The 13,469-nt window shown below is 40.2% G+C and overlaps 2 protein-coding genes across 4 annotated transcripts in view; both read right to left on the reverse strand.

Moving 5' to 3' along the window:
- Positions 1 to 7,085, reverse strand: part of tars2 (threonyl-tRNA synthetase 2, mitochondrial) — a 25,901-nt gene extending 18,816 nt beyond the window's left edge. The window contains exons 1-7 of one of the 2 annotated variants that reach the window (XM_051130635.1): positions 6,948 to 7,085; positions 2,367 to 2,554; positions 1,895 to 2,009; positions 1,501 to 1,622; positions 1,258 to 1,366; positions 275 to 339; positions 120 to 198 (exon numbers count right to left, since the gene is read on the reverse strand). In XM_051130635.1, the coding sequence (XP_050986592.1) occupies positions 120 to 198; positions 275 to 339; positions 1,258 to 1,366; positions 1,501 to 1,622; positions 1,895 to 2,009; positions 2,367 to 2,554; positions 6,948 to 6,971 (702 nt within the window). In that variant the 5' untranslated portion in view covers positions 6,972 to 7,085. Of the gene's footprint in view, positions 1 to 119; positions 199 to 274; positions 340 to 1,257; positions 1,367 to 1,500; positions 1,623 to 1,894; positions 2,010 to 2,366; positions 2,555 to 3,726; positions 3,934 to 6,947 lie in introns of those variants that run through there. The other variant, XM_051130634.1, reaches the window with a different exon arrangement.
- The window catches only part of rprd2b (regulation of nuclear pre-mRNA domain containing 2b), a 27,984-nt gene continuing 19,725 nt past the window's right edge, over positions 5,211 to 13,469 (reverse strand). Inside the window, exons 3-10 of one of the 2 annotated variants that reach the window (XM_051130627.1) lie at positions 13,247 to 13,440; positions 12,887 to 12,939; positions 12,661 to 12,787; positions 12,384 to 12,559; positions 11,861 to 12,146; positions 11,476 to 11,772; positions 9,262 to 9,435; positions 5,211 to 9,161 (exon numbers count right to left, since the gene is read on the reverse strand). In XM_051130627.1, coding sequence (XP_050986584.1) covers positions 7,204 to 9,161; positions 9,262 to 9,435; positions 11,476 to 11,772; positions 11,861 to 12,146; positions 12,384 to 12,559; positions 12,661 to 12,787; positions 12,887 to 12,939; positions 13,247 to 13,440 — 3,265 coding nt within the window. In that variant the 3' untranslated portion in view covers positions 5,211 to 7,203. Of the gene's footprint in view, positions 9,162 to 9,261; positions 9,466 to 11,475; positions 11,773 to 11,860; positions 12,147 to 12,383; positions 12,560 to 12,660; positions 12,788 to 12,886; positions 12,940 to 13,246; positions 13,441 to 13,469 lie in introns of both variants that reach the window. The other variant, XM_051130626.1, reaches the window with a different exon arrangement.

Raw genomic sequence — 13,469 nt, forward strand, 5'->3', positions numbered from 1 at the left:
CACAATACAAGCACTGTTACTATGACAGCAGAACAGCAGGATTAAGTGACCTTTGTCACACTATTTAAGCTACAAACACAGTCGAACACACACTAACAGAGGAGAAGACTGAGAGCTACCTGAAGCATCTTGAAGGCTTTCAGGAAGCCTGTGTGCGGCAGAAGAACACCTGAACACACACCCACACTGTCTCCACACCTGACAGAGTGAAACACACACATCAGACACCAAACACACGCCATCTGCTCCAGCAGGACACTGAGAGACTTCAGACCTGTAGATACCGAGTGTGTTTCCCATCATCTGCTCTTCAGCCAGCTGCAGTCTGACAGCATCATCCTACAAACGCACACAAATCACTGTGAAACACTACGCTTTTGAATTAAACGCATATTTTTAAACACCTAGAATGCATCAAATTGATTGAAAAAAATTTACATTTTGTTTTGCAAACAACTACAGTTCCTCAACTGAATGTTTTAGCAACGTGACAGTTTATATTTACACACTAATGCAATTTTGCTTTTTTACATTTTTTTAAAGCAGTTTATGAATACATTCAGCTTTAGTTTCATCTCATGCTTTCAGAAGCACTTAGGTTCTCTGGGTAATAATACAAGGTCTTTGAATTAAATATATATTTTATTCAAAAAAGGCGCATGAAATTGATACAAATTAGCATTTCTATTTCAAATAAATGCTATTTTTAAACTTTGTCCTCATGTACTACATCAACAATATTTTTTTCACTATTTTCAATTAATTCACTGATAAACTGGTCAACAGAACAATCAAGTCTTCCAAAATGTCTTCAAATGAATGATAGCGTATGTACAGAATATAGCAGGGCTGCACAGTTAATCAAAATAAAACCAAAACTACGATACGGTTTAGCGCGATAACACACGAAATGCTGTGACAGTTGTATTGTAAAATAAAATGATAATTGCTATTATTATTATTATTAGTCCTAAAAAGTGTTTTTTTATTTTACAGTGAATTATTACAACAGTAATAATAATTTTGTTATTATGTAATAATTTTTATTCTGTAATAACAACAACAACAACAACAAAAAAAAAAAAAAAAAAAAAATTAAAATTACAATATTTTTGCTAATTGATATTTTCTCAAATTATGCATCTGTAGAATATAGATTTGGTCAATTGTTTTATATGCTTTATCTACATAATTAAGCTCAAGGAAACCATTGGTATAAGAACACTGTAAAGTTCAAAAACAGGACGAAAAGCTGACCTGGAAGAGCTCTTTCAGGTCCTGTACCGTGACCTCAAACTTGATGATGGGAATCTTCCCAGCTGCCATCTGCTTACACCTCTGCTCCACATCCAACAGAGAAAGTGCGCTACAACACATATAGCACTACAGTCATATTTCACTTCTTAGGTTTAGTTTAATGCATTTAAAATAAACAGCACGTACAGTACAGTAGACTACTGGCTTATATCAAGGGCTGTAAAGGGAACAGACAGTGTTTACTTGTTTTGGAGCTGGTAATCACAGTACAGGCCCGTGTCAGAGACTCCCTCGCGACACACGTGAGCGCTAAAGTGATTCTCCATCACACTCGCTAACACACACGCTCCTGTCCGCCACACCACCTGCAGCAGAGATACACACACAACCATTCACATATTCACCGTCAATCACACCAAAACATGCACAGGTCACATTTCATATCAATAAAACAAAAGGCATTGAATAAATAATAACAATTAAACAAACCTACAACACTACCCCAATTCAAAATAAACATCAAATATTAAAATCAATTGTTATTTTATTTTTTTGGTTTTAGGGTGAAATATTACTCAGACATGCTATTAAAAGTTAACCCTTCGAGACAAAACTCTTAAAGACAAAAAACTTGTACCTGTCTGCCCTCTAGCGAATCAAAACCCAGCAGCTGCAGTTCACAGTCCTCCACAAGAGGGTGACGTAGATCCCACAAATCTCCATTTACTCTGCCCACCACTGCACCTTTGACACTGCAAAAACACATAGATACACACATTATGGCATACATAGCAGTTAGTAACAACAGTCTAAATCAAAAGGTGTCAGATTGAATTATCTGCAACATTCTGAGATTAAAAAAAAAAGCTGAAAGACTGTTTTATTTACAATTTCGTAAACAATATATATTTTTCTCATCTGCAGGGCTCTGCGCTTACTTTTCTTTTTAGGAGCACCAGTGCTCCAAACCTAACTGACTCCTTAAAGTGATATACAATATAAAATTGTGCTACACAATGTAAGACCTTCAAGTTAAAACGCTGAGAACAACTGATCTGAAGCACCGTTCATAGCAAGTCAGAAGGCTTGAGTCTGTAGCTCATATTTACCGCTCATTCTTGGCGATCTGTAACGGTGAGGTCACACCAGCTGACCCTTTGATTGTCCTGCCGTCAGCCAATCGGATGGTCAGATCCTGTCCTGATGCTGTGAGATCCTCAGCAGCTCCGGTCACATGCCGTTCACGAAGAGACTCGAAAATCCGTAAGCGCTCGGTCTGACTGGTAGACGGATGCAGCTGCAACACAGAGGAAATGTGTGAGTCTGAGATTCACAGACAGCCCATCAGTCACTGTGCAGAAACGCTTTCACTGAATAACATTATAGAGACGGTTTGAACACTTCAGAAATAAAAATTAGTTAGAAAGGTTGAAGGTAAATTAAGGAAGAAAAAAAAAACAAAAAAAACACTGGAATTCTCTAATCTCTCAGACAAATTTAACAACTGTGTTAAACTGAGCTCCTGCAGGACCTTAAGCACACAGACTGTTACACCTGTAGGGAAAAATAATACAATAAAATGAAAATAATTTGTATGAAAGTAAATCTTCAAGGTCAGAGAATAAATTACTTATCAATTATTTTTAGCGTTATCAGAGAATTAAATTACTTATCAATTATTATTAGCATTATTAGATCAGACTGACCACATAAAGAATCACTACACTTCTAACAAAGTCCAAAAATAATAGCCCACTCATGAAAATGTGAGGCATTTATTTCATTACAAATTACAAACCAGAATTGTGTTTTTAGTGTAAAAAAAAAAAAATAATAATAAAAAAAAAAAATAAACTAAAAACTCATGAATATGAGAATGTTGCAGTATTTGGCACTGAAACTACATGATCTACTGTCATATTTTGTCTTATTTCTTTTTTATTTTCCATAATAACATTTCTTTGAATTAGAGGTTTTTTCTTCTAAAAATCCTACAATTAAAATGAATACTTTATTAAAATATGATGTTCAATATAGTCTTAGATTTTTAATCCCCTCTGTACTACTATTTATACTACAGTACATAGACCTTTTCATAGCTGTAGTAATGAACAAATGTTATAACAATAATAATAATAATAATAATAATAATAATAACAATAATAATAAAAAATACAACCAAAAACAATGCTTACATAAAATAAGAGCACACACATAATACAAGGTTATAATTCACAATGTACAAGTATCTATATCCAAAACTTTCATGATCACTTATATAAACACACATACATGCTAAGCTCGCCCGATTCTCACAGTTACACTAAAACGAGTCAGTTACATCGATAAGTGTAATATAATGACATGTCAGTGCGTCAGAGCATCACTGCAGCGCCGCACGTGTCAGATCCTCCTGCACACTGACATCAGTCACAACACACACAATCCCGCACTGAGAAGCGCGCGCACCTTCCCGTAGCATCTGCTGGCCCGGACCGCTGCCCTCACCGCCGCCCGACAGACGGGCCACCTCGAAAACACAGCTACGACCATTTTACAGTCCAAACTCAAAGCTACGGCTCCATTATTTCTCCTCCAAACAGCAAATGTTGCCCTCTCTCAGCGGGCCGCCATTTTACCGGAACTATTACATCGTCCCAGAGCAAGAAACCCGATTCGCCGACGGAATTCGAAGGAGGGCGGGCTCTGCGTGAGGAACAACCAATGAGAAGCAGAGCCAGACGTGCGTCACGAGCGTCCACTCAGTGCGCAAGATAATACATTCACTGACAGCTAAACGCTCCGGATTCTCCTGCATGTAAACACACCACATTCAGATAAACGGATTTTACGGAGGACTGAAAAATAGACAACAGCGAAGGCTTATGAGCGGGAAAACTACATGCGTTTCGAATCAAAGCAAAAAAAGAGTAGATTTAGAAAAACAAGCTGAAGTTAAACTCCTCTGCTCCATCACTTCTGCCTCTAACTGCCTGACCTGACGCGTCTTGTGCGGGTAAACAAAAAATCTACATGCACTCACATCAGCACCCTGTTATTTCTACAGAACCCTAGAGACGAAATGCAAAATGCCTCAAATATAAACACACCTTTATACGTGTATAATTAAAGTAGTGCGTGCTGTCTCCTGAGGGAATCTTTAAGGACATCGTTCCAGTGTTGATAAAAGCAGTTATACATAAGCAGACTTTGTTACTACAACTTAAGTAGAGCATGAAGTTAAGAAATAAGTTCACCATGAAAATGACTGTAAAATGCAACATTTGAATGTCATTAATCTGCTTGTAAACAGTCAAAGTACATTATAAGTGTGTTCAGACACAGCTCCATCTCAGTTTCAAGTAACTAAATGTGTAAATCTGATTTTTGTGTCTGTTTGCAAATGTAGCTTTCAACTACTTAAGTTAATTGCAAACACAGCATAAACTTGAATGTATAGAAAGTGTTTTATATTTGCATGATTGACTGGTCACTGAAAAGGCTAAGAGTGGGGAAAATGACTGACCCTTCACTGACATAGGATTGCCAAGTTTACAAAACTAAGCCAAATTCAACAAGTGCACAATGTTTTCAGACATGAACAACGCAATCAAGTAATCACTGATCATTAGTGACATTAAATATAGTATACAATACTCTGGCAAGCTTTGCTTGCACATACAATATCAGTGATCATTAGGGATGTCACAAAGTGAGAAATGAGGATCTTCTCTAATTGACACGACATCTAGTCTGATGATGTTTAGCTGGATGTGTGCAGATGTCAGACACATTCCCTTCGAATGAATCGGAGTTTACTATAAAAAAAACACTATATGTTGTTAAAGTCATGGTGTGGAGATCTAGATCAGTCTGTTCTCTGGAAGGACAAGAGTCAGGAATATAAATGCATATTAAACAAAAAAAAAAAAAAGAAGAACTTGATGTTTAAATTTGCTGTTTGTTCAGTTTCTTAATACAGAGCTTACAATCAATCAGCAATATCATTACTGTAGGGCCATAATACTCAAGTCTGCATTTACCTACTGAATAAACTCTATATTTGCAAAGAAAACTGACTAAACTTCTGAGAGACGTCAGTATGGCATCTGCTGTGAGGAATGGCTGAAGGTAGTTGCAGAACAATTAGGCATTTCAATGTTTTGGTTTCTGAGAAAAGTCCTGTCAATTAGTTTAAATAACTAGTCAACCCAGACAGTTATCTGTATCTTTGATATGACTGAATAAAACCAGATTTTACACCAAGATTGAGAAGTAAACCTGTGGTGCAACTTACAGAATGTACAGAAGTTGATTTAACTGAGTGACTCACAGTTTCACATTTCTGTCACAACTTTACACCTCCTGCAGATTCTTTCTGAATTTCATTGTTTGTGCATTGTTTGTGCACATCACAATATATTGTTAAATAAGTGTGTAGATTTTCTGAAATACTCCTTGCAATGAATGCAGATGTTGTCCAAATGAAGACACCAAACCACACTCCTCAAATATTCAACATTTCAGTACGTGAAAAAGATTTCAACTATTTTTTTTCCTTACACAATGCATGAGAACTACAACAAATTTACATGTTATATTCACATTTAAGTTGTCAAACATTTGTTGAATAGCAATGTATCAACGTTGTGAAAAGATGTACCACTTGCGTTCGTTTTAGGAACAATGCATGTGACATCACTTTCTGAAAATGCAAAGCATGGAAGAGTGGCTTGGGTAGAACAAAGACAAGAACTCACATTTCAATCATGTGTACATGATAAAGGATTGAACTCTCATAAATCCTAGAGACGAAGAACTGACTTAAAAGATGAACATTTCAGATGCAATGAAAAACTGAAAATAATTCAACTTATTCTTTCCTCAACTTTCGTTTGGACATAATACTCAGAGCTGTGTACTCAAGCTCTGCATGTTTCTGAAAACATGTTGGACATCATTAAGTTATAAGATTTACAGGAAAGAATAGAATTGCTGTTAAAGACAAAATGACAGAAAATAATCCAGGTACATTTGTTCTTAAAGCATGAGACGACCTGTAAAAAAAGTCTCCTTCCTTTCAATAATATTTCTTGTCACAATGCTTTTTATTAATCAGAATACATGTAAGAACTCTATCAAGGAAAGAAAAAAAAAAAAAAAAAAAAAAAAAAAAAAAAAAAATACGCACAGGAACTCTTGAAAAGCAATTGAAAACTACCGAGTAGTTATGCCTTGAACACTTTTTTAGCTTATATTGTACGCAATGTGAGCCGAAATCTTCACATCTTGGTGAAGGTTGATAGTGTGGCTATATTTTTGCTTTATGAAGCTTAAAGATCACTACAAGCCATTATGGTTGCCCAGCATTACATCTTTGTCAATAATTTAATCACTCAGGAATAAAACAAAGTTGAAATCCCATGGCTTTACGCTCAAAGTGAAAGAGTAACAGGTTAACAGACCAAAAAAACAAAAAAAAACAAACAGTAATCTGTAACCCGTCAAACAGCAGAAACAAGTATTTTACATAGAAAAAAAAGCAAGTGTTATAAGGTGGAGAAGTGAAGGAACGGTTACTGGAAGGAAAGAGATAGTCAGCGTATCTACTTACAAGTCATCCATAGACCACACACACTCATACACTCAACAACCGCTCTCACATTACACCAATTGAACAGGATAACCACCTTTTGCCTTCCTTCATATTCCATGGATGTTTCTGGATCTCCACATTCTCCTCCTCCTAGTTCATCTTTAGGGTATCTGAAAGCTTCTTTCTCTGAGAAGAGTAGTGCTGTAACATGTGGCTGCTCTGGGGCAGGGCGTTTTGGTGCATGTGTATTTACATGCAGTATAACTTTCACGCTGCGATTTGCAGGTGATGCAACTTGCTACACTTCCTATTTCAGCTTGTACAGAGCATTTAACACTCATTCTAAGACACTAATATCGAGGGGGCAGGAACGGCCTTTTGGGCTGGTTGAAAGGCCCACTGCCGAAACCAGCAGCAGGACGCTTTGTCCCAGGTAGAAGGGGGTCATGGTGGGGCGGCAGGGGCAGGGAACCTCTGGGAAACTGTGGGGAACGAAGCGTGTGATGCTGGTTTGGTAATTGGAGGAGGGGCAGAGGGGAGGAAGGGCGGCGGGGTCTCTGATTTGGGGTGTTCAGGGGTAGGCGGTTGGGGGCAGACAAATGAGGATGGGGTTCCCCAGCAGGGGATGGAGGAGTAGGTGTGGTTGGGGTAGAGGGTGATGGTGGTGTGGGACTGGGCCCCTCTCGAAGTCTGCCCAGGAGGGGTGGAGGAACTCCCGGGGTGCCAGGCCGGTGAAGAGGTGGGGTGTGGCGCAAGACAAACTGCTCTTTCACCGTGCCTGGGCGTGGGGGATCTCCTAACAAGGAAGGGAGTTGGGGTTTGCCACCTCTAGGAGGGGCACCACCACCGCTACCCCCATGCCCTGCTCCATCAGGATGGAGGTTGGCAGGTGGATAGGGTAGGACTCTGTCTATAGGGACAAGGACACCTCCAACCATAACGGTGGAGTTTGAGGAAAGGGGGAAGTCTCTGGAAGGAGGTGGGGTTTGAGGGATGGGAGGAAGTGGTGGTGGGACAGGCGGAATGGAAGAGGGGAAAAACGGAGGGGGAGGATGGTGCTGAGGAATGCCATGGGAAGGTCGTGCGGGGTCTTCGTTTGCATAGGGTGGAGGTGGATACTGCAAAGGGGGCGGAAGGTGAGCGGGAAGAGGAGGGGGAGGAGGAAGAGGTAGGGGAAGAGGAGGGACCAATCCCAACTCCTCAGAATTCTCATGGCTGTGGTGTGGAGGTGGGGCTTCCATAAACTCCTCCTCTTCATACCAGGCCCCACCCACTCTAGAACCAGCACTGCTCCCTCTTCTCAGGCCTCTCCCGACCACGCGGATGCTTTCCACCGTCTGGATGCGGTTGCCATAATCAAGGGTTTCAATTGGTGCTCCCTCATTGGTAGATGAAGAAACAAGAGTCTCAATGCGATGATAGTGGTCTTCGTTGTCAGCCGAAGGCTTCCTTTCCTTGTCTTTCGTCCCATCGTCAGATCCTACACTTGGCTTGCGGGAGGATGCACTTTTCTCTCCCTCTGCATCCATCTTTGCCTTCATCTTCGAATCTTGCATGACAGCAGAAGGACGGTTCAAACCCGGTAATTTTTTCTTCAGGCCTTCGTCCTCTTTGGTTTTACTCATGGCCTTGACTGGTTTAGTCACATTTGGGCTAAAGGCAGCAAGTCGTGAGGGTGGCGGTGTGCGGTAATCCCTGTCTTTCCTCTCATTTTCTCCCAGAGCCTCTCGAGGAGTGATCACGGCATCCCACGGGTCACTGTGATAGGCTGTAGGTGAAAGGTTATGACCTCCAGACAGGCCTGCACTCTGGGGGTCACTGAGCACATGGGGAGAGTCCATAATTTCATCTTGGGTGGGCGTGCTACCGCTCTCATCTCGGACAGGGGTGCCATCCAGGTTGTCACCACCGACGAGGAGAGGGCTATTGCTGCCCATGTCATCCAAGCCAAGTCCGAGAGCACTGAAACCAGGATTTCCCTGAAGGAAACTATTGATCTTCGACTCCAGGCTGGGCAGTACCACAGCCTCTTCCTCACTTTCTTTCTCTCGTTCTCGTTCTCGTTCTCTTTCTTTTTCTCTTTCCCTCTCTTTCACCTTCTCCCACTCTCTCCCTTTCTCTCGTTCAGACTCTCGCTTGAAATTGTTGCCTGTGGCCTTTTGGCCCTTCGGAGTTGTTGGGGTTGTTGTGGTGGAGGTTGCTCCCACTGTGGTGACAGCTGAAGATGAAGAAGAGGCCGATGTAGATGGAACAGGGTCTGGAGTTGTGAGAGTACCTGAACGAGCTGAAGAAAGGAGAGAGGACAAACCTGCAAGACAGAGATTTAATAAATACCAATTACTGGTTCCCCCATCTTCCATCGTGACAAACAGATTAGAAATCAGTAGTGTACAAGTAACATTTCCTACCCTGCAGGTTGGGGCTGTGAGTCTGTGTTTTTGTGAGAACATTCAGGATGTTCTCGGGGGAGAAATCCACTTTAGACAAGATGCTAGCCAGAGGATTTGAAGAGGGAATGCTGCCAGGGGTCAAAGGAGGGGCTTTGGAGGAGGATGCATGGCTGGATGGTCCGGTAGGTGTGCCTGGGGAAGGACGGGAAACAGGACTGACACCTGGTTGTTGACAAAGAAAACAAGGTCATGAGCTACAACTGTTCTCAAATTCTTTCAACGGCCTTGGCTTTTAGTATTTGCTTACTAGTACAGTAGGGAGAACTTGGGGAAGGAATGAGAAGGTTGTATTTTACAGGGTTCCCACACCTTGGTTAACTTCAAATTCAAGGACCTTTCAAGGACTTTCCAAGTCCAATACCATCAAATTCAAGGACTTAATGTGGGGACACATTTTCAAGTGAGAGCAAGGTTACATATGTAAGATACATTGTTACAGTTTTCATGTGTTAAACAACTATGCAAAACTATGCATTTATTTATGGCCATAAGACATGTGTCGTATTTCTGTTTTGCATAAAACTAGAGAATATTTGGCTCTGCACCTGACCAAGTGATGGTCCTTTGGATCCTTGGCAAGCCATTTGTGGTAATCTTAATTATTATAATTAAAAAACCCCCAAAGTAGCGCAGTTACCATATCCCATATCAAAACTCAAAATATTTCATTTCCATACCCAAAATGAATATTTTACCGTCACCCTTGTGTAGATTGATCATAAACACAGCTAAAAGGCTTCCAACCAGTGCCATCTCAAACTGTAACATCTTGCAGTTTTATCACAGGTAGAATGCAAAATGTTTTAATACAGGCATTTCAGTCAAATGCAAGTCATGCAATATTTTAAAAAATAATAATTAACCCATGGGAGAAAAATCAACCCTTCGCAACAGTTTAAAATCTACCCAATTCTATGCAAAAAATGCAGATTTGTTCCAGAAAACTTTTTGCGCAAAATAAATAAGCACTTTCAAGGTCCTGTATCTATGCATGTTTATTTTCACAAACTTTCAGGGATTTTAAGGACCCGTGAGAACCCTGATTTCTAACTAGGGATGCACGATATTGGATTTTTTCCAACTCATTTTGACCGATAGCCAATGCAGATACAGATATATTTCCTTTTGTTTGGAAACAACACCAAGTCTCTCCAGTGCGGAAATAGGCAAATTATTTTTAAGAAGAATTATTAGAATTAAATAATAATGAAGTTCTTTTATAATGACTGTACACTGAAACTTTGAAAATAACTATAAATAAACTATACATCAATCACTGCATTTTTTTCTTCAGAAACATGCAGTGGTAACCTTAAAGGTGCACTAAGCAATTTTTGAAAAATGCTTTTGACCACAGTGTCAAACCTAGTCCCAAAACACACTTGGAGTCAATCAGCAGTAAGGGGCGTGTCTTGTAAAGATCAATTTGAGTGTAGAGGACGGATATTAGCAGATACTAACGACTATAGATAGAAAGAAACGGAAGATAAAAAAATAAAAGAAGAAAATATCTGAGGAACAAAACATTAAAAAGAAGGGTTACGATCAGAAAAGAGGTAGTACACGCGAAAATACCGGCGCTTCTTTCCAGCGGTGGAGAGAACTCCAGCGGGAAGGCCTGTAATTGGACACAGAGGTTGCATTGTTTCTTTTTGATAGGTGAGTAATGTTGATTTTGCATTGTTTCACACAATTTATCTGTGGTGGCTTTTGTTTGAATATGCTTGTGTGTCATCTTTGCTTGTTTTTTTGATCATTGTTATGCCAGGGTTGTGTATGTACGTGTATTTTACGTTCATTTTATTAGAAGTAGGCCAACAGCACCCCCTACAGAATTAAAAATCTTTAACAAACAGGCATTAGGACCCAGGGGAGGCTACCGCTGCTGTTTACTCTATCACACACTGAACGAGTAATTCTGTACGTGCATTCTCAGATTAAATGCAGAGATCCAAAATTGCTGATAAGATTTCCTCTTCTCAGCAAGACATATCGGCATAATTTTTTAGATTGGGTTGATGCTGATATTTACATTTAAAGCCATTATTGGCCAATTCTAATATTGGTCTGATAGTATCGTGCATCCCTGTTTTAACATAAAAACAACATATATCTGAATGGTATTTTTACTTCCAGAACCTGTCTGTTGTGCTCTGCAAACGGAAAACTCACCGGTGGTTTTCATTGCATTGGAGAGAGAGCTCAGAATGGAGCTGATCTTGCCCAGATCTACATTGGCCAAGTTCACCTGCAGGGGGGAGGGGCTAACAACAGGGGCAGGTGTTGGTGTGGTCGTAATGGGTGTAGTGTTTGCAGGAGGTGTTTGATTGGTTGATGACCCAGACACCGTCTTTGTGGGAGTTGTCAAAACCTGGGATGGTTTAGAAGCGGTGATCTGGGAGCTTTTAGTTGCTGCATTTGTGTTCTTGGATACAGATGGAAGACTTGACTTCTCTTTCCTTTCGTCAACTACAGGACAAAGAACTATGTCAGTTAAATGTCAAATTTGTGACTGGTCTGAATTTTTAAATTAAATTTCCCCTTTGCTTTTTCTCACCAACGATTCCAGCATTTGCTGTCGTTTCCTCTTCCTCTGACATGTCCATGTCCTCTATGTCTCTGTTGTCCTTCTGTTGCTCCAAACCTCTCCCTCCGTTTCCATCCCCATTACCTGAACCACTCCTGGAACTCATGCCATGGAAGGGCGACTCTGAGCCGGTGGGGGACGGGGCGTCTTCAGAGGGGGAAGGGATGGGAGATTCATCCAGACTGGGCAATGTTGCTTTCAGAGCATCCAGCTTTCGTTTCAGGCTACTGACGCGATTGGCGAAAGCTTTATACGCCTACAGGAAGTGATAATGGGTTTGACAAAAGCACAATATGAGGATACATGATTAATGGTAGATCAAAAGGTCAATATTTGACTATGAAACTAGCATCAGCCATTCACCATGCCCACTTGGTTGATGTACAGAAGTCAAGTACTTTTAAGTAATTAAAAGTTTGTAAAGCAAACATGTTCACAAACCTTGTTAGAAAAAGTTAATAAATCTAACATTAAGACTTCAGAGTCAACTCACATTGGCAACAATTTTGACCTCTTTATATTGCATCTCGTAAAAGATGTCTGCATTTCCCAGTGCCTCCAGCAGTGGGGGTCCTGCTTTTATCTGGCCCTCCAGGAACGTCACAAATTCCTGCAGCTTTGTGCTTCCCTCCTCAAAGTCCTTTGAGAACTTATTACCTCCTGCTTTATCTATGGATGGAAGTAGAGATCGAGTTTGAAAAGCCTTTCTCTAAGCAGTTATATAGCTATATAGTATATGGTTATATAATTTTTGGGAAATATCTGATTACCTTTTAACCTTTTGAGGGCCTCAGTGCTGCAGACGTCCACTCTGAGAGCAGCTAACTGCTTTTCTCTTAAATCGCTCTCGTCCAGAGAGTTCTTGTAAGACATTAACCTCTCTACAAAATCATGCGGCTGACAAAGAGAACAACATTAATTATTAGTCTAATAGTAGTAATAATAATAATAATAGGGTAAAAGTTCAAGTAAACCTAAAAACAGATAATGACTTACTACAAATTCTGCAACAATTTTAGACTTCAGAGCAGTTTTGGGGTTGACTGGAGCTGCAGAAAGGTGAAAAAGAAAACACACGGTCAAGTTATTTTTAGAAATTATTTTTTTAACACTAGGTCCCTTAATGCATTACAATTTATTGGAAAGCTATTTGTTCAGTTATGCATTTGTCATTAATATTTGGCCACATAAGTGCGCCTCTTGAGATCAGGTGAGTGAGGTTTACCTGCACAGCACTTACTAGGCTGGCCTTCGTTACACATGGCAAACAATACAAGAGGGCATACAATACAAGAGCTACAATTTACAAAACTATATTATGAATATGTTAGAATTGAGTCCAGCTTAGAAACTGACCAGCAGAAGGCTGTTGCTCTTTAACTTTCTCCTTCTCCTTTTCCTTTTCTTTCTCCTTCTCCTTCTCTTTCTCCTTCTCCTTCTCCTTCTTGTGCAGACTGGCCTTCAGCTCAGAGATCAGCTCCTCAGGATAAACGTTCCTCTCCTGCCAAATACTGAAGATCCTGTCCACTGACTTACACACTTTAGCATCCCTAGAAACACACAGGGAGTCAGCACAGAA

The sequence above is a fragment of the Labeo rohita genome, chromosome 16 (assembly GCF_022985175.1).
Source record: "Labeo rohita strain BAU-BD-2019 chromosome 16, IGBB_LRoh.1.0, whole genome shotgun sequence".
In the NCBI taxonomy this organism is placed as follows: Eukaryota; Metazoa; Chordata; class Actinopteri; order Cypriniformes; family Cyprinidae; genus Labeo; species Labeo rohita.